The following is a 19,641-nucleotide window of genomic DNA, read 5'->3' on the forward strand; positions in this document are numbered from 1 at the left end:
ATTTGTAAATAGATTTTATTTAGTATTCCATGCATGTGCTCAAATATTTGATGTGACGTTTTTGGGATAAAATTTTTGAATCTAATCACGGCTCTAATTTCTATAAGTGAATGCCCCGAAGGTCGGCGCAAGGGCAGACCGGCCACATCAGTAAAAAAGATTCCCACCATTCGATCCTAAATTGACAGTGCATATGACTGGCCGTGCCATCGTTATCTTTGAGGCCTTGAGACACGAATGGTCCATGCGTCAGCTCTCCATTCGATCACTGCAAAACATCTGAATCTAGAACTCTCGACTGGTAATTTTGGTGGCCTCCGAATGTGTGTGTGCTCTACTGCAATGACGGTAGTGAAACTAGGCCGGAGAGCCACACGGCGAGTTTGGGCGGGCCGCCGGGCACGCCCTCGACGGGTGCGGCGAGTTCATGCCGTCACCGGCGGGCGACCCGGCCTCGCTCCGGTACGCCGCAGTGCCGCAGGTCAGGCGTGATAGCCGCGTATTGCATGGTGATGAGATGTCCGAGGACCGCTCCCGGCCGCCTTCGACGGCGAGATTGAGACGTCAGATTTCAACTACTATTTTTTTACTTTTTTTCTTTAAAAATAAATATCATATTTCTATCTATATATATTTATTTGTCTATACATCTACTATAAATCTCTATAAAAACTTATATTGCCAAACGAAAACAAATAAATAAATTACGCGCGCCAACGCGCGCAAGGCACTCGTTGTACTATAAATAATTCTGGCCTTCTGGCCCAGCAGCTGCTTTGTAAATCTTTTGTGAACTGGGCGTGCGCGGCGGGCTCACTGGGCCGAAGCGTCCATGGTGGGCTGTTATTGGGCCCCCAGCTGGCCCAACCTAACCGCACCGGTCGTGTCGTCGTGCCGCCCCGACGCGCCGCCGGCTACGCAGTGGACGCAGGCGAGAGGGAGGAGGGATGGAGGCGGCGCTGCGCGGGATCAGGGGGAAGCTGACGGAGCACCGGGAGAAGGTGGTCAGCGCGCTGCTGCTGGGATCGTTCCTGGCGCTGGGGTGGCGGTCGGCGGAGCAGCAGCGCGAGATCGAGGGCCTGGAGGCCGAGAAGAACTCCCTCCGCGCCGCCAACGCCTCCATGTCCACCGCCATGTGGGCCTGGCGGGAGGAGCTCTTCTCCCTCGCCGCCGCGCCCTCCTCCCCCATCTCCGTATCCCGCCTCCGCCACATCTACGGCGAGGAGGAGGTCGCACCGCCCGCCGCGCCCAAGCAGCCAGGTGGGTACCTCAGGCTCGCTGCGGCGATGTGATGGTCTTTTTTTTTTTCAACCAGAGCTTGATTGATACTACTCCGGTGAAATTGCCTGTTTGATTCACATCGAAGCGTATAGTTCGGTAGTTTCAATCCAGTTATTTTTCCCCCCACACCTGACCATGCTTATAGTAGGCAAGGTTTTAAATAGCCGGCTATAGTTGCCGCTATCTTCCGCTATAGCCTTTTTGGAGAGCTACCGCTAGGAGAAATAGCCGGCTATAGCCCGCTATATCTGGCTATAGCTTCCGCTATCAGCATTTTAGGATCATTGCCGCTAAATGCCATAGCCCGCTATTTAAAACATTGATAGTAGGTCGAAATGTCACTAAAGCTAGGTAAGGGTTTTCACTGTTCTAAGTGTATAGGTTATGCTCTGTGCCATGAATTATACATTTGATGAAGCTTGATGGTGCTTTGCTGCAGTAGTATGATGGCATCTTTCTATACTATACAAAATGCACAACTTTCTGTCTGAATTCTGAGTACGGTAGGGACTTAACAACACATCATCCAATTCCAACTGGAACCTAGAATTCAGTTTGTGGTTGTCTCTATTGTAGCTATGTCTAAGAAAGCTTCTTGTAGAGGAGTTTGCGATTTGGTTATCATTTATCCTTTTGAAATTTCCTGTTTCTAATTAGCATTTTTTTTAGCTCTATGACTATGATTTTGTCGTTCAGAATGCTTAAGTTATGGTTAAGTTACACTCGCATCCATATTAAATGATATACTACGTCAAAAGCATGGAATGCACCTGAGGCTCCGTTTGGATGTCGATATTGGAGGCCTTGGCATTGAATTGAGTTCAATGCCAAATTAACTTAGTATTGGTATTAGGTTACAATACCAAAGCCATTGTTTGGATGTAGATAAAATTGGGAGATGGAATCAAAGCAGCTGGGGAATACCGATTCATGTTTGGATGTCCACACCGTGGCATCTGATTTTGTCCACGCTGAGGGAGGCAGGGGACGAGCCGCACGGCTCGCCGGCGGAGGATCGGCGCGGGTCTCGCCGCGGAGGGGTGCAGGGGAGGGGCGCCGCGCAGCTCGCCGGCGAAGGGGCGGCGAGGGGCAGGCGGCGGGCTGCTGGGCCCCATCGAGCTCCGTGCTGGGCCCCATCGAGCTCCGTGCCCATGGCCGAAGCACGCGGCGGCACGACGTTCCCCGCTGGCTAGCAGCCAGCCGGCGCCCCTCCTCCCTCAACTCCGACGGCGCCAGCGGCCCTCCGCCCCCTCCCTCTCCAATCCTGCTCCCCATCCTCCTCCGTGGCGCGGGCGGAGCTAGGGCGGGCGCGGCGCCGGCGAGCGCAGGCGGAGTGCCGGCCGGCCGCGGGAGGGGGGAGCTGGCGGCGGGCCTCGCGGCGGCGCCCCCCGCCCCTGCTCTCCTGGTGCAGGGCCAAGGCGGAGGCCGCGACGCGCGGCCGGGCGGAGGCTCCCTGGAGCTCGCGGCGGAGGCTCGACGAGGCGGACGGGCGGCCCACGCGCAGGGGCGCGTGGCCCCGCGAGCAGGCGCGCGGCTCGCGGCGGAGGTCCGCCCATGGGAGTCGCGCGGAGGGAGGAAGGAGGCCGGGTCGCTCAATGCAGCGCAATACGGAGGCGAAGAGGTCCGAATTGCGGGAGGTGGTGGAGTGGTACCCAGAATACCGCTTGGCATTGGGTCCAGTTTCCAATTCCAATTCCAATTCCGAAATCATCCAAACAGCTGGCATTGAGTGTATCCAATGCCAATTCCGAATTCCAGGCTTCAATGCATACATCCAAACGTGGCATGAAGGATTTCTACTTTCTATTGCTGTGAATTTGTATATTATGCTTGTGTCCTTGTCAATGTATTAGGCAGCTTGAATCACCTTGTACCGGTACTTAACCATGATGATGTGCAAAATGAGTTTATTCTTTGTCGAAATTGTAAGGTAATCGTGCAGTCCGTGCCTCAAACTTGAGATTTGTAATCTCATGTGAAAAATTATCCCTTAATGCTCAGTGAGGTTGCCATGCCTTTTCGACTTAGCTTTTGAAATCTCTGATTGACTCATTATCAACATCATGCTTATAGCAAAATAGTAGTGAAAAACTGAAAGTGAACAGTTTACTAGTATAGATATGACTTTTCGATGCATCTGGTGATAATAAAAATGTTGGCCTTTTCGATGCATCTGGTGATAATAAAAACGTTGGCCTTTTCGATCTGCAGGATCCGATGCCGGGGAGGAATCAATTTCTATAGCATGAAACTCTGTCGCACCTTTTCCATGCAGTGTGCAGTGTTTAGCATGATCAGATAGCGAGCCAGGCTTCCTGAAGGCGATAATGTTTTGTTAGATAATCATGAATGATCGTTGCACTGAGTTGCAAATAAGTTTTCATCGACCTAGTAACATAAGGAACAGTGTTGTCTCGTGTGTTGCTTTCCAAAGCTAGACTGTGTGATCCGAGATAATATAAGTAACACTGTTGTATTATGTGCTGCTTTTCTTGCGGGAAATTATGTGAGGCATTCTTTAAATGCTAATATGAAGAGTGAGCTGAAGGCTCTGTGCATTTCATGCAGTTCAAACGTTGTCCTTTCACATGCAAAGACTCGTCACTTATCAGAATGCTCCCATTCCCACCTACTCCCAATAAACAAACGCTACTTGTCTCATGTATGCTTGGGCTGTTTTTTATGATAAGACAGGTAAAAAATGCTACTCCCTCCGTTTTTAAATATTTGATGTTTAGAACAAGCTTTTTAGTTTCAAAATGATCTAATTAGATTGTCCTAAACGCCATTAAGACAGAGGGAGTGCTGAATAGTAAGTCAAACCTTGCAGCCACGGAGGAAAAGACGAAGCTGCAGGCATCACTGCATCAGTGGCGTGTCTCGTGCTCTGAAAGATCCGTTTGAAGCGCACGGACCGTGAATGCAGCATTTTTGTCATTATTGAGGGGGCAACTGATAGCAACGTGCTTCCTGTCCTTGCAACAGTAGGACAAGATTACATTTGGATAATGGCCAAGCAGCAATCTTTTTTTTAGTGAAAACTAGTAATATTCAAGTAGGATATAGTGTGTAGTGGAAGTGCAGGCACCAATTGTCTGCTCCGTGGTTCTGTGAAGGAGCAAGAAGAGGACATGGAGGAAGAGGAGGGGCGGAAGGGGATACCTTCCCTGCTGAAACCACCATCCCCGCCTGAAACTGAAGCTGGTTCTCTGCAGCAGGAACACATCGCCTCTGATATTACCCAGGTGAGGTCATCTCTAGTTTCCATATCCTGGTACCTGTTTTCGTCATCCCCCCCCCCCCCCCTCCCCTCCTGTCTCTGCAGTTGGTTTCCTTGATTTCTTTTCATGCATTACTATTTCTTTGAACTACCATGTACAAATTCACTCAGAAAAAAGAACTATCATGTACAAGTAGCTTGCTTGTTTTCAGCTCGTAGGATGGACACCACTGATAGAAGTGAAAAGAATCACCCAGAAGGATGAGGGCAATGCCCGGATTGTTGGCAAGTTGGAATGCTACCAACCTCTTTGCTCTGTCAAGGACCGCAGCGCTCTGAGGTGAAGTACAAGTTCATATAACTCTACAATCTTGAGGTTACCTGTACACCTTCAGAGCCCTCTTTGGATCCAAAACCTCATATTCTTTGCAGAATGGTTGAAGATGCAGAGGAGAAAGGCCTTATCTCACCTGGCGTCACGACACTGGTTGAGCCAACTAGCGGCAATATGGGGATAGGTTTGGCGTACATTGCTGTGCTCAGAGGTTACAGGTTCGTAGCAGTCATGCCTGCTGAGTACTCACTTGACAAGCAGATCTTGTTGCGATATCTGGGAGCAGAGGTGGTTTTAACTAGTAAGGGTTTGCAACCATAAAGCTCGTCTGTCATAGAGTCTCGATACCAATGTGTATAATGCTATGCTTTTTTTAGATCCTACACTTGGCTTTCAGGGACAACTTGACAAAGTGGAACACCTCAAGAAAGAAATACCCAATGTGCATGTTCTTGATCAGTTTGCAAATGCAGCTAATCCTGAAGCCCACTTCACATGGACTGGTACCTATTCTTGAAATTAATAATGGTTTACATTAATCTTTTGATCCAGATCATGGATTGGGGAAAAATATGTTTCTGAGAATATTGCACGATATATTCTGGCTGTCCATTTGTACATAGGACCTGAGATTTGGAAGGATACGGCAGGCAAAGTAGACATATTTGTGGCTGGCTCAGGCACTGGAGGTACTATTTCTGGTGTTGGTAAATATTTGAAGATGAAGAACCCAGCTGTGAAGGTCATTTGTGTTGAGCCTGCTGAAAGTCCAGTTATTTCAGGTAAATGTTTAAAATACAATAATGTAAACACCCCACCGAATGATTAAATACTACAAGGAATAAAATAAAATATTATTAATCATTACTTACAATAAAATTACTTCATGAGCTAATTGATTTCATAATAGCTTTGCTTATTTTGTTATAGGTGGCAAGCCTTCTCGGCATAAAATCCAGGGAGTTGGCCCAGGATTTGTACCCAAGAACTTGGACACCTCCCTCGTTGATGAGATCATTACAGTAACTGCAGAAGATGCAATGGAGAATGCAAGGAGGTTGGCAAGGGAAGAGGGCCTGCTAGCTGGCATATCATCTGGAGCAAATTTGGCAGCTTGCCTGAAGGTTTGAGCTATTGCAAACTCCAATTCTTCTGACTGGAACCTACTCCATCACACTAATTTTTCTAACTGGATTCTACCTCCATTTCTTTCTCATCTTTGCTTACTTACCTTCTCTACGAAATAATATTTTAGGTGGCATCAAGAGAAGAGAACAAAGGGAAGATGATTGTCACAGTGTTCCCAAGTGGTGGCGAAAGATACATGAACTCTGACCTCTTTGCAGCTGTAAGAGAGGAATGCATCGCCATGACCTTCTGATCTCGACACTTCTGCAGATCTGCTGATCTGGAGTCGTGTTCTGCTCTGGCATGGAAGGATGTGTAGTCCATTTGCAGGAAGCAATTTATAAATGTTGTTGATCAGAAACCTTTATAGACTTTTGGGTTTGTTGTAGTTGGGTGTGCTTGTTTGCTTTCTACTTTTCTAGATTGACATCGAACTTTCAGCATAAAAAATCAGCAAAGCTATAACAAAATCAGCAAAGCTATTACAAGAAATAGTAGAATTCACTTAAACATATTAATTTCCCTCAAATTCCAAACTCATTAACTTGCATTACAAGGATAACAGTTGAGCAGGACCATCACTAGACATTTCGCCTCAGTTTGTTTCGATTGGTTGATTAACCCACTCTTCACAGCTTCTTTCGAGATCATTCTCCGGTCGACCCTCCGCCGCTCACGTGGGGAGGGGAGCAGGTCGCTGACATGTGGGGTCCGATCTCAGAGTTGGAGCATAGCTCTCCAATCAGGATGTACTAGAATGGGTGGAATGGAGCCACTAGATAGAGTGAAGTTTCTAGAGTTGAGCTGTTTTTAGTGAGAGATTGTCCCCAAACATCCCCCAAATTTCAAACTGTTAGGTATGGACTACCTCAGCGGTACCAGTAGAGAGCGTCTACCGCTACTACGGCCGGCCACTACTAACGTTATTTGTTATCTTGATGATAGGCTCGCACGCCAATTCCACACGTGGCGATGCAAGCCAACAAACCTAGTATTCCACAACCATCACGGATGCTGCTGCAGCAGCACTCCAATATTCCTTATATTAGATTTTCTATTCCATGTAACTAGATACAACACATATATAGATATAGATACAAAATAAGTATACTTAGAAAAGCCAAAACACTAACAAGTGCTCAACACAACTGGGAACATAACATTTAGACAAAAGTCAACTAAGGAACCAAACAATTCTTAACACAAGCAAATGCTTATAGCCCACTTTGAACGGCAAACATAAAATAAATACAAGCACTGTAGAGTTTAACAACAACAACATAGCTTTTTTTTCCCAAGCAAGTTGGGGTAGGCTAGAGATGAAATCCGAAAGAAATAAATTCAAGGTTCAGGCACATTGATAGCTAGTCTCCAAGCGCTCCTATCCAAATCTATCTCTTTAGAGATATTCCAATCCTTAAGGTCTTTCTTAACCGACTCATCCCACGTCAGTTTAGGTCTACATCTACCCCTCTTTACATTATCGACCCGCTCAAGAACCCCATTACGCACAGGCGCCTCAGGAGGCCTTCGTTGGACATGTCCAAACCATCTCAGCCGATGCTGGGTAAGTTTCTCCTCAATTGGTGCCACCCCGACCCTATCCCGAATAACTTCGTTCCGGACTCTATCCCTCCTTGTGTGCCCGCAAAACTACCGCAACATCCGCATTTCTGCTACACTCAGTTGCTACACTGTAGAGTTTGCTCTCTCGCATTGCACCCCCAATACTAAAATACAACAGCACCAGGCCAAAGGGCCTTGTAGTTGCTCAACGAGGTGAGATCAGACAGACCGCTCTGGTATAAGTGAGCTCCGCACATGTTTCGTCTTTATTTTCAGTAGCATTCTTCGTTTGTCACCTGTAAGAACATCGAGTGAAAACAGTGTAAATACTTGACGAATGAGATGCATACTTGATGAACGAGACTGCATCTTATGCTTATCTCGACTTTTCACATTATTAGCTACTAAAACTCAACAGGGCACAAAGGGGAAAAATATCTTCCTACATCAATCCACCTGAGGACAAAAGTGCAGATGACAAAAGAATCCTCCACAACGAAGTGTAAATGCAACTGATTGACAACCATAATTGAACATCATCTGTTCATAACATGGCTTGATGACGGAAGCGGCAATATTTATGCTTATCTTTGTTTTTCTACACCACCTAGTACAACACCAACTAAGCAATACAGTGACCCAAGGCTCACAAATCTTCCTATGACTATCAGATAGTAGTGTATTCTTATTTAGTGATCACTGTATTGATAGCCATAAGATCACTAACTAAGAAGAAAACACTACTATCTGACCACTAATGATAGCCATTTTTGTTAGAAAGCTAAAAATGAAGCAGTGTATCAACAACAGAACCAGCAACCCATGTAACCAAATCGTCATGGATAACTAATTAAATGATCCGCCGCCTCAGTTGATTGAGAATACGTAGTTGTTTTTCACATTTTGACTAGAACCAATCCAACTGTTCAAATGCATCTTTGCATAAATAAGAACAATGCTCCCTTGCCCCCCAACCTCTCTCTCATACAGACCCTTTCTTTGTCAACCCTGTTCGTTCCCTGCTCATTGGTCCCCACGAGCATCCTTGCTTTCTTCGAATCTACTGACGTTCTTCCCCTGAGCCAAGACAGCTCACCGGGCGCAAGCCTCCCCAGAGCTTCCTCTACTGCCAGTAACACAAGGTAACCCCCAAATCCCCAACACTAGTCCTCATTTGCCGGTTCAAATTAAGGTGATGCAAGATCTGTCACCTGAGAACTAGCAAATACATCAAACTACTAGAAAACAGGCCAAAAATCCAGGCCAAAGAAACCACTTGTTACTTGAACCGGTACTAATGTGAGACATCAGCACCGGCTGCATCAATAGCCGGTACTTTTGGCATGCGCCGAGCGCTGGCAAAACACGCCACGGCACAAACCGGTGCCAATGCACTAACAAAAGCACTGGTTAACTCCATCAGCCGGTACCAAATTGATCATGCATCAATGGCACCGGGTGGTGGCACGACCCGGTGCTTATGGAGCAGACATTAGCACCGGGTCATATCATGACCCGGTGCTTGTACTGACCCTGGACATAGGCACCGTTGAAATGAGTATCCGGTACCGATGGCCGGTCTGATCTCCCTCGATATTTTAAGTCCTGACCACCCATCTCTTCTCTCCACCGCACAGACCCCCACTCTCTTATCCTCTCCACCGCCCAGCACCCATCTCTTCTATCTTCTCCCCATCTCTCCTCTCTCCCACGCCATGGAGGTCAGGCTGGTGGATCGAGCCCATGTGCCGGAAGCTCACTGCCAAGGTGGTCTGGGTCATGAGCAGCTTCATCGTCTGCGTCGCCATGGCCATGGTCGCCATCCTCAGCTCCTGTCGCTCGAGGTAAGCTATAGCGGCAGGCTGGGCTAAGCTCAAGCTCGGGACAGTGCTACTAGATGTGCTACTAGATTTGGCCGCACGAGATTGGCGCTCCTTTTCTTTCTCCCATGCTTGCACATACAAGAATCAAGACCGATGGTTGCGTCTGTATAGTTTTCTTCCGTTGCTTTGTCTTGCTTGCTTGATGGGAATTGGACCTTTGATTCGTTTGTTGTTGAGGAGATGAACAGGTGCGTGGTGCTCACCCTGCCCGACGGCAAGCTTGCGGGATGCTGGATGCACTTGGCATATGCTCGGTCCCTGTTCGTGGATGGACCGGCGGCGGCTCCCTCTTGCGGATCCAGGCATGAAGCGGCCAGATCCGGCGAGGAGGCATCACGCTTAGTCGCTTGGACGCCACGGAGGTGGCGGCGAGCAGCCGTACGGCGGGGAGCCACTGGCCGCACCGGACGGATGGGCCGCACGGCCAGAGCAAGCCATGGCCGTTCCCGTGCCTGCGCCCGCCGAGCACCATGCAGTTCCCCTTCGAGGTAAGCTATATGCGAGCCTTTCTTGCTGATCTGCTGCTCCACATTTTGATTCAGAAGCTCACGCACTCTCTGGCATGCGCGTGGGAGCCGACCGCCGCCGCCGACGCCGCCGTGGGGCGCGCTGGCCGCCGCCGCCGCGGGAGCCGGCCGCCGGAGCTGGCATGGGGCGCTTGGGCCGCCACCGCTGCCACAGTTGCGGGAGCCGGCCGCAGCCGCCGTAGGCCGCGCAGGCCGCCACCGCTGCGTGTCTGCGGGAGCCGGCTGCCGTCGGGGGAGTGAGCGGGCTGACGCCGCCGTCGGAGAAGGATGGGAGCCGGCCGCGTGGGTGATTTTTCTCTTTTTTTTTCTTATTTTTCAGAAATAGATATGTATATGGGATTGTATTCATTGGATGTATCTTGTGAACTATTCTTTGGATGATTTGTAAGACATATGACTATTTTGTATCGATGGATTTAATATCTGAACATTCTTTGGAGCATGAATCCTGTGAACGATGTGAGGGGAACGGAGGGGGGAGGGGGGAACGGGAGAAGATGCTAGAGAATGGCCGTAGCGATTCTCCGGTAGCAATGGAGGTCTTAAGGCACCGGGTTATTTACCCGGTGTCCTAGGTAGTCACATTGGTCTCGATTACTTAGTACCGGTTGCAAAATCGGTACATATTCTCATTTTCAACCGGTGTTGATGGTCCTTTCTCTAGTAGCCAAGCAAATGTCACAAGAACCTGTCTATATAAACTGAAAATGCAATTGACTAACAGAAGCAATAGCTGAATGTATATCACACATCAATTTAAATGCTCTGATTAACTACTACTTTATACCCAGAAAGGGATCAATTGAAGCCACAAGATAGCATTTTTCATTTAGGAAAAGATGCTCTGAAATAATACCTGTTGTGTCCGGCTTAATATACTTGGCAATGTCACTGGCGAAATACATGAAAGATCCGTAGGGTTGCCTTTCAGTGCCAAACTCAGCTGCACCTACCAGTGTCTTGTTCCTCGTGTCAACAGCAAGAACCCATGCCTGGGGGTGCCTGTACTTTTTCCTAGCTATCAGGTAAACAACACCTTCATGAGCAGCAGCAGAGATGTCTGGAGTGGGGTGGGACACAACGAGGTTTTGCAAGGTTTGGCCTAATCCAGGGCCAAGCAGTCCAGACTGCAGCAATTCTGACTTGATCTTGTCGTCAATTATGATGTCCGATGCTTGGATCCTGCAATCCATGCGCCAATCCTGGAAGGAGCTAGTCATCGCTGTGTTGGTATATGTGACTACTGCCCAATCATGCACATTGTAGGAAGAAGACCATTCTCCATCATAATTTTTACCACGGACCAAAGTGAGCGTAGCTTCCAAATGAACAAGCTTGAGGCAATCATCTGGATTGCCGCTGCCTCCCTTGATGAAGGCAATGCCCCAAAAGGGGTGTGGACAGCCTAGTTCAGCGCCCATGCCATTGTTGCCGCTCACCATGTTCAGCGGCACTGGCAGAGGCACACCACGGAGCGTGGGCTCGTCGCGGAGCACATCGCACAAAAGGATGCCGTACCATAGATAGATCGACCCAGCCCATGGTGCCGGCTCCACCTCCTATAGAGATTACGGTGCTGTTCTCGTGGAAGAGGAGACGACTGCATTTCTCTGGAACCACCATCGGGACCATGCGCTGTGGCTCCGTCACCAACACCGTCCGATAGATCCAATTCGCGGGGTTCTCGGAATGGAAGATGTGGAGGTCGTAGATTGGCGTGCCCGTGGCAATCAATACGGCGATGGTGTAGTTGGCATCGCGGCTAAGAAGACCAATGTCGTCGTCGTGGAAGAAGGGATGAGGGCGCTCAAGCCGACTGAGCCACGGTGACCTTTGGTTGCCGGCCCGGTAGACAAAATAGTCGGCGTCGTCCGGCGAGGAGTCGCTCTCGGGCCGACAATCAATGTCGACACGGAGGAGAAAGATATCTTGCACCGCGCGGATGACGCGGGGGCGAACGGTGAGGGTTAGGTCTGGGCAGTGGACGTAGAGATTGGAGGGGAGCAGAGGCTGCTCAGGGCACAAGGATACCTCGATTTTGTCATGGTTCCTGGTGGTGTTGCTGGTGGTGGTGGCGTTCCTTCGCTGGACGAGATGGGCGTTGACGGAGAGGAGAACGCAGTCAGGCTGAGACGAAGTAGACATGACCGGGGGCAAAGGAGGGAGGGAGGGATGCGGCGGTGGAAATCAGTGGCAACCTTTTAGGGTTAGGAAGATTTTTTTTTGAATAAAAAGGGTTATATATATATTGTCTATTTGACTCCCATGATGTTGAATACTAATCAGCAAGCCGGCGACGCTGCCACCTCTCCGGTGAGCCAACCACCACCACATTTAATTCGCAACAGTTAATTCCTGAAACCTGCATGCACGGAGGGTGCAATAAAACCACCAAATCAAATGCATAATTAAAGGGCCGTCATTCTTGTAGGTAAAACCAGATGCTCACGGATCGTAATTATCAAACAACGCGGTCGTAAAAACAACATAGTGTTACGGTTCAAAAACCCCTCACCGAGCACTGATTGTAGATAATGAAGGACGTTGTTTTCAAACCATCGGAAATCAGGCCTCCGATTATGCTCCCAGTGCTAGGAACTAGGAGCCCACCTTCCCTCCTCCCTCAACATTGATCCACACCCAATCCACCGCCGCACGATGAAAAAATCTCACCCCCGCCCGCCGGCGTGCTCACTCACCCCACCCATACGGCTTTCTCCACGGATTCCCCACCCCCTGCAACACACCAGGATTGGAGGCCTGCGTGCCCTATGCCGCCCATCCCCCTGGTCATCAGGCTTGCTGGCGGCGCCCCCTGCTGGCGGTGCCCCCTGGTGGCCACCACATGGCCGCCCCTGCTAGTTGCGCGTGCCTGCGCCCCCCTCCCCCCGGCGGAACCGCTTGGGGGCCATCGCCGGGTTAAGTGCCCACTACCCGCAGTTGCTGTCTACATCGCCGGCTGTCTCCACCAACGCACCGGGAAGCCGCGGGATTCTCTCCACTATTCGCCGCCCAATCGATTTCGCTAGCATCACTAGTAGAAATGTGCATATCAATGACGATTACCTAGTGATATTTAGAATTTTTGTCACAAAACATGCTTTATCAGTGACGAAGTTTAGGAATTCGTCATAGTTCTTCGGTGACGGAGACCAACGCACAAAAGATTATGACGAAACAACCATCAGCGTCACAAAACAATGAATATGATCGCCACAAATGATATACGCCATATAGGTCGAGAATATGTGACCAAGGGCCCACGTCATTCATGTGGGACCCACTGTGCCCTTGTTCTAGTTGGTCCAAAAATTAGGCATGAATCGAACCGCGGCCGCGAGGTTGGGAGAAGGAGGTCTTTACCATCGCAGTACATGATCTTTTGTGCTCGTGGTGGGTTTTTTTTAATTATCAACATTTTGAACGTGATACTCTGTAACCTGAGTGCCCCTTCGTTCAGATTCAGATTCAGATCCGAGAGGACTTTGACTCGAGCGTGGGAGGCCCTGGTGAGGGCGGTCGGCGGCGTGGGTGATGCGCACGGCCTCGGCGAGCGGCAGCGTGGGTGAGGGGCGCGTCCTCGACGGACTGCGGCACTGGTGACGGGCACGGCGTTGGTCGTGGGCGTCGGCGGCGGCAGCGTGGGTGAGGGGCGTGGCGGGCGGCGGGCGTCGGCGTTGGTCGTGGGCGCGGAGTTGGCGACGGCCAGCAGGACTGCGGCGGCGGTGGCGACTCCTTAGCAGACATCCGATGAGCAAGGCTGCGCCGCAGTGGAAGGTTCCCGATTTGCAGTTGCATATCCGAGGTAATTGCTCGTTCTCTTAATTAATGGATGGCCAATACAGATTTATGTGAGAGGTTTAAGCATTGGTTTGTTTCTAGCTTAGGGTATCGGAATTCAACTCTTGCTGTGAATTTGGTTACAACTTAATATTGCTATGTTGGAAACAGATGGACATAAGATGGATACATGGAACACAATTCACACCAGAGTATATGGAGGGAGTCCGCCAGTTCATGGATTTTGCTGCCCATAATTTAGGGAAAGATGTTGATATACCATGCCCATGCAGAAGATGCCTAAATCTCGAGTCATGGCCTCAGCCAAAAGTAGATGCCCACATACATCTTTTTGGGATGTCAGCTACATACACTCGGTGGATTCATCATGGAGAATCAATGGATGGTATGGAGGTTGAATTTGTACAGGATGAGGTTCAAGAAACTGACATTGATGGTTCTAGGATAGATGTGGGCGAGTGTGCTATTGATGAGGGCAATAATGAAATGTCTGAGCTATTAGGAGATCTATATAAAGCGGCAGAGGAAAATGGAGAAGAACCAAAATTCCATACAATCCTTGAAGATGCAAAACAGATACTTAGCACGGGATCGAAGTATTCAAGATTCTCTTTTCTTGTGCGGATGCTCCATATCAAGTCTAGTTATCGAATCAGCAATAGGGCATTTTTTGAAATATTGAAGCTACTGTCATATGCATTTCCAGATTGTGAAATTCCAAAGTCGTATGATGAGAGCAAGAAGTATCTCCGGGAAATTGGCCTTGGATATAAGTCGATACATGTATGCAAGAACAACTGTGTGTTATTTCAAAAGGAGTATGCTGATATGGAGGTGTGCCCAAAATGTGGTGAATCTAGATGGGAGGATTCAGATGGCAGCAAGCGGTTTCCTCATAAGGTGTTGAGGCATTTTCCACTAATACCAAGGCTGAAGAGGATATTTACCAGCAAAACTACAGCCGAGAGTACCCAATGGCACAAGCAACAACGTGTGCCGGTGGAAAATGAAATGAGCCATCCAGCTGATGGCGAGGCATGGAAGTACTTTGATAGGAGAAATCCATCTTTTGCAGATGAACCTAGGAACCTAAGGCTTGCCTTAGCTACAGATGGGTTCAATCCCTTTGGGAAGATTAGCACTACTTACAGCATGTGGCCTGTCCTTGTGAAGCCTTTGAGTCTTCCACCATGGGAATGCATGGATGAATCGAATTGCTTTATGTCATTACTCATCCCAGGCCCAACATCTCCAGGAATATATTTTGATGTATTTTTGGAGCCTCTTATAGAGGAGTTGCTTGCATTATGGGAGGGTGTCACAACATATGATGCATTCAGTGGTGACAAGTTCAAGCTTCGTGCTGTTGTATTATGGTGCATACATGATTACCCTGCATTGAGCACAATGTCTGGGCGGACTACAAAAGGATATTATGCATGTATTCATTGTGACAAAAACCCACTATCACGGCCACTAAGAATAAGATTGGTTACCTAGGGCATCGTCGATACCTTCCATTGTCTCATCGATGGCGAAGAAGCTTGGCCTTTGATGGACGCCATGAGAAACAGACTGAGCCAGGAAAATTCAGTGTGGAGGAGGTGCGAAGAGAACTACAAAAGGTTAAAGATGTGAGGCCAGGTAAACAGGACACAATGAAGAAAAGAAAGCGTGAAGGGAATGAAGGACCCAAGATTTTCAGTCGTTGTAGCATTCTGTGGAAGCTCCCTTACTGGGAAGACTTGCTGGTGCCACATATTCTTGATGTGATGCATATCGAGAAAAATATTTGTGATAACATTATAGGAACATTGCTCCAAATTGAGGGGAAATCAAAGGATACTCATAACGCTAGGCTGGATTTGTATGACATGGGCATAAGACATGCCTTGCACTTACAGGAAGATGGAAATTCAGTTCGAATGCCTCCAGCTTGCTATGTTTTGAATAAGAAAAATAGAATTGGGTTCTGTAACTTCCTAAAGAGCATCAAGTTTCCACATGGGTATGCAGCCAACCTATCAAAATGCATAAGTGGTGATGGTAGTAAGGTACAGGGGCTGAAAACTCATGATTGTCATGTGCTGCTACAAAGAATTATACCAGCTGGGCTTCGGGGATTTGTGGAGAAGGAAGTATATGAAACCATTGCAGAACTTGGAAAGTTCTTCAAGGAATTGTGTAGTAGAAATCTGAGGAAAGATGTCATAACGCGGCTGAAAAGAGATATCACATTGATCATATGCAAGCTTGAGAAGATTTACCCCCCGGCATTTTTTGATGTGATGGTGTACTTGCCTATCCACCTACCTGATCAGATATTGCTCACAGGACCTGTACAATATGGATGGATGTACCCAATTGAGCGGCGGATGGGTACTTTCAAGAATTCAATGAGGAATAGGGCAAGACCTGAGGGTTCAATTGCTAAGGCATATGTGGCTAATGGTACCTTGTCATTTTGTTCAAGGTACATTGAGGATGTGGACACTAGGTTTAATCGGGATGCCCATGTAAGTAGCGAGGATGGATATCTTGAAGATGACACCTCTGTTTTTAGGCACGGTGTCAAACTCATGGGAGCAAACAGGGTCCAGTACATGGAAGAGGAAGAGATGGAGAAGGTAGTGTGGTATGGTCTAAATAACTGCGAGGAGGTTGAGCCATATGTGCAGTAAGTATCAAATTAATTTTTTTATCAATGTACATATAAAACTATGCTATTATGTCCTAATACAATATTCTGTCGTACTTTGTTATGCAGCTCGTTCAAAGAGGAGTTAGAGAGAGATGGAGGTCATGATGTTGACAAAAGGCTTCAAAAAGAATTTCCTAAGTGGTTTAACAACCATGTAAGTGTTGTCATGAGTATTTGTCTTGCTGTCAAAAAAATATTAGTATTTGTCTTGTGTGTGTGGTGCTGAATTTTCCTATTTCAGATCAGGGAGCTTAGAAGACAAAAACCGTAAGAGGTTAGCGAAGGGTTGTATGCATTGTCATGTGGACCTGATCTTCGAGTCAAGAAATGTGCGTCTTGCAGCATAAATGGAATTCATTATAGCACCCTAGACCGTGAGAAGTTCCGGCAGACACAAAATAGCAGAGTCATGACTGAAGGTACACATGAAGGGGCAACCGTTGATTTTTATGGTGTCCTTAGGGAGGTAATTGAGCTAGAGTATAACTCCAATCTAGAAAGCCGCCGGACTGTTGTTCTGTTCCGTTGTGATTGGTACAATCATGTTGGGAAGACAAGAGGGGTCAGAGATGATGGACACTTCAAATACATCAACATCGAGTCACTATGGTACAAATCTGACCCTTTCATCCTAGCAGCTCAATCGAAGAAGATATTTTACTTGCCTGATACAGCTTTGGACAGAGATTGGCGGATTGTGCAGAAATTTGAACATAGGGATATTTATGATGTGCGCGAAAAAGAGGCTCGCCACGGTGAGGTACACCAAGATGATAGTTGTTCTGATACAGAGCGTGAAGTTCAAGAATTTAATGTTGATGGAGACCTGCACATGGTACAAGATGATGGAGAAGTCACTATTGTTGAAGGTAATTTAGGCGACCTAATAGCAAGGAACAAGAAGGCGACCATGGAAGGGATTGATGATGAAATGGAGGAAGATGACATCATATTGCAGTACTGCAGTGATAATGGCAGCATGGAAGTCGATGATATCGATAGTGTAGACAGCGATGATGATTGATCCACTAGCCTATTTGTGAAACTGTCATGTACATCAAATTTGTATCTGTCATGTTTAGGAGGCTATCTGTGAAACTGTAATGGATGTGAACCTGAGACTTAATTTGCACATGGTTGCAACATGTCCTACTTATTTGATTATGTGTTCATATTTCCACATGTTGGCCTGCATTGTACTAATCATATTCTTCCAACATATCCAGGAAATAGGAGACATGCTGCCAAATTTTCCAAAAATTATCAGATCACATTACAGCCAAGTGCACAAACATACATCACAGACACAAGGTGACATGGATAAATTGTAGCATGTCAAAGTGCAGAACCATACATCAGTGACACAGAGTGATATGGAGCAATTGTAGCAAGTCGAAGTGAAAAAACATACATCAGTACACCTACTTCAGTGTTTTCCACACAATGCAGAAAACCACAAACACTAGCACAAAAAAAGTAATTTTTTTCCTAGTTTTGCTCTTGTCATCAATTTCTGATTTCATCATGGCCAACTCCTCCTTCATCTGATGCATTCGAACCCTCACTTCTTCCATTGCTTCCATCAGCAAGTCAGGGACAGCAGCCAAATGTGAGAAATTTTTAGGGTCTTGCATGTACTCCTCATAATCCTCCTGGAACATGTAAAAGCGGCATCTATCCTTCACCTGTACAGAAAGGCACAAGTAAATTGACGATGAACAAAGTTGTCACATTTCATAATGAAATTGACTGAACCACTAACCCAATCGTTGTTCCTTGGACACTTGAAAAATCTGCGGCCGCGATTCGCAGTCCACTTGCATGTAGCAGCAACAAGCCTCAAATCCTTACACTTTGGGCACACAATGAGAGGAAAACCTGTGACATCGTCAACCATAGGCGGGGGTACAACCTCCAGTGGCACTAGGTGCCCACTCCCTCGCGGTGCTGGTACAGAAGACGAAGAGCCCCGCCAATCCGCGAGTCGCCGGCTCCGCGTAGAGGACATGGACGCTTGCGACATCGAGCAGGCCGGGCGCATAGGAGATGGCGTCCTGGAGGCCCGGGCGCAGAGGGGATGGCGTCCTGGAGGTCCGGTCGCAGAGGAGAGGCAACGTGGGCGGTGAGGCAGAGCTGGGTAAGAGCGATGGCGTCCTAGAGGGCGTGGGCAGCGTGGACGGCGAGGCAGAGGTGGCCGAGCGTGGAGAGCAGGGTGGGGGCGGCGAGAGAAAGGCAGAGGGGGAGGCCCCGATTCGATCTCACGGTGAAAAGGATAAGGGCAGGGACAATTTTGTTTATTTGTTGCTGGACATGTGGCAAGCAGAGGCTGCTTGATACATCAAGTTTTTTCCTTTTTAATCCGTAATATAAACTTGAAACTAGTATATTTCAGTCATAGTAACTTCAAATGAATTGATTTTTTCCTATTTTTTTCAAAAAACATGAACTTTCATTTAATACTATTATTTTGTATGTTCAACACTATTTCATAATTCGTAATAGTATAGTTTCATTTCCCCTGAAGAAGAAGAGACCACAAAATATATTCTTGCATAACATTTCATAATGTAACTTCATATTTCGTAATGTCATAGTAAACATAAGGTTATATTTCAATTTGAAGTTTATACGTATTTGTTAAAAGTTATATGGTACTTAGATCTCATAGTTTGAGTTCAATTGTAAGAAACTATATGAGACATGTATCCATTTGTGAACAATGTATACTCTCATTTGTCGAAAGCATCTAATTTTTTGGTGACAACCTTTTAGCCCAAATATATGTTGCCATCTCAATTTTTAGCATTTTTTTTATCTCATTTATATATTTTGATGCTAATTATGTGGTGCATTGGACAGATAAATATGAATTGTCCATAGAAGGGAATAGATTTTTCCACCCATCTTCTGGACATTGCCTATAGTATATTGTATCAGTCTAAATATAATTTTTTACAATTTATTGAATTTTTTTTGGAGCTACACAATTTATTCTATACTAACTCAGAATATAGTAAATAAGAGTGGTACATGAACCCAGTCCATAAACATGACCAACACCAGTGCACTGACAACGGGTTCAGCATCCACCCCTTGCATACAGGTCCACGTGCATGCGGTGCACGGTGTTCTCCGCGGCCCACGGCCCACAGGCGCGCAGATTGGGTCCGGACGGCGCCAACCCAAAAAAATTTGGCTAG

At 47.4% G+C, this 19,641-nt stretch overlaps 3 protein-coding genes and 1 long non-coding RNA gene across 9 annotated transcripts; all 4 read left to right on the forward strand.

Annotated features, from left to right (window-relative positions):
• Positions 1 to 879: 879 nt before the first annotated feature.
• Positions 880 to 3,810, forward strand: LOC120702620. The gene is made up of 2 exons (XM_039986484.1): positions 880 to 1,260; positions 3,493 to 3,810. Exons 1-2 carry the CDS (start codon positions 948 to 950, stop codon positions 3,528 to 3,530), a joined length of 351 nt encoding a protein of 116 aa, XP_039842418.1. The 5' UTR covers positions 880 to 947; the 3' UTR covers positions 3,531 to 3,810.
• A 173-nt stretch (positions 3,811 to 3,983) lies between these two features.
• On the forward strand, positions 3,984 to 6,376 carry LOC120702619 (cysteine synthase, chloroplastic/chromoplastic-like). 4 transcript variants are annotated; one of them, XM_039986483.1, is made up of 7 exons: positions 3,984 to 4,526; positions 4,699 to 4,846; positions 4,934 to 5,136; positions 5,213 to 5,338; positions 5,459 to 5,617; positions 5,766 to 5,959; positions 6,091 to 6,376. In XM_039986483.1, the coding sequence occupies exons 2-7, from the start codon at positions 4,797 to 4,799 to the stop codon at positions 6,214 to 6,216; spliced, it is 858 nt and encodes a 285-aa protein (XP_039842417.1). In that variant the 5' UTR covers positions 3,984 to 4,526; positions 4,699 to 4,796; the 3' UTR covers positions 6,217 to 6,376. The 4 variants fall into 4 exon arrangements, with proteins under 4 accessions (XP_039842417.1, XP_039842414.1, XP_039842416.1 ...); XM_039986480.1 differs by having other exon boundaries at positions 4,699 to 4,841; XM_039986482.1 differs by having other exon boundaries at positions 4,714 to 4,846.
• Positions 6,377 to 9,107: 2,731 nt separating this feature from the next.
• Positions 9,108 to 10,381, forward strand: LOC120702621. Its single transcript, XR_005686469.1, has 2 exons — positions 9,108 to 9,373; positions 9,601 to 10,381. It is a non-coding gene; the product is annotated as an uncharacterized LOC120702621 (long non-coding RNA).
• A 4,597-nt stretch (positions 10,382 to 14,978) lies between these two features.
• On the forward strand, positions 14,979 to 17,615 carry LOC120702622. Of its 3 annotated transcripts, XR_005686470.1 has the most exons (4): positions 14,979 to 16,417; positions 16,508 to 16,595; positions 16,683 to 17,050; positions 17,126 to 17,615. XR_005686470.1 is itself a non-coding variant. In XM_039986486.1 (3 exons), the coding sequence occupies exons 1-3, from the start codon at positions 15,399 to 15,401 to the stop codon at positions 16,710 to 16,712; spliced, it is 1,137 nt and encodes a 378-aa protein (XP_039842420.1). In that variant the 5' UTR covers positions 14,979 to 15,398; the 3' UTR covers positions 16,713 to 17,615. The 3 variants fall into 3 exon arrangements, 2 of the variants coding, with proteins under 2 accessions (XP_039842420.1, XP_039842419.1); XM_039986486.1 differs by having other exon boundaries at positions 16,683 to 17,615; XM_039986485.1 differs by lacking the exons at positions 16,683 to 17,050; positions 17,126 to 17,615 and having other exon boundaries at positions 16,508 to 16,676.
• The last annotated feature ends 2,026 nt before the right edge of the window (positions 17,616 to 19,641 follow it).

Source organism: Panicum virgatum, chromosome 4K (assembly GCF_016808335.1).
Source record: "Panicum virgatum strain AP13 chromosome 4K, P.virgatum_v5, whole genome shotgun sequence".
NCBI lineage: Eukaryota > Viridiplantae > Streptophyta > Magnoliopsida > Poales > Poaceae > Panicum > Panicum virgatum.

What these genes read in the sequence shown, in the direction of transcription:
- LOC120702620 (XM_039986484.1), top strand. Translation starts at nt 948, where the DNA reads ATGGAGGCGGCGCTGCGCGGGATCAGGGGGAAGCTGACGGAGCACCGG. An exon ending in CGCCGCGCCCAAGCAGCCAG is followed by an intron (nt 1,261 to 3,492) that starts GTGGGTACCTCA and finishes TTCGATCTGCAG; the next exon opens with GATCCGATGCCGGGGAGGAA.
- LOC120702619 (XM_039986480.1), top strand. Translation starts at nt 4,413, where the DNA reads ATGGAGGAAGAGGAGGGGCGGAAGGGGATACCTTCCCTGCTGAAACCA. An exon ending in AGCAGAGGTGGTTTTAACTA is followed by an intron (nt 5,137 to 5,212) that starts GTAAGGGTTTGC and finishes TGCTTTTTTTAG; the next exon opens with ATCCTACACTTGGCTTTCAG. An exon ending in TGAAAGTCCAGTTATTTCAG is followed by an intron (nt 5,618 to 5,765) that starts GTAAATGTTTAA and finishes ATTTTGTTATAG; the next exon opens with GTGGCAAGCCTTCTCGGCAT.
- LOC120702622 (XM_039986485.1), top strand. Translation starts at nt 15,399, where the DNA reads ATGAAGAAAAGAAAGCGTGAAGGGAATGAAGGACCCAAGATTTTCAGT. An exon ending in GAGGTTGAGCCATATGTGCA is followed by an intron (nt 16,418 to 16,507) that starts GTAAGTATCAAA and finishes TTTGTTATGCAG; the next exon opens with CTCGTTCAAAGAGGAGTTAG.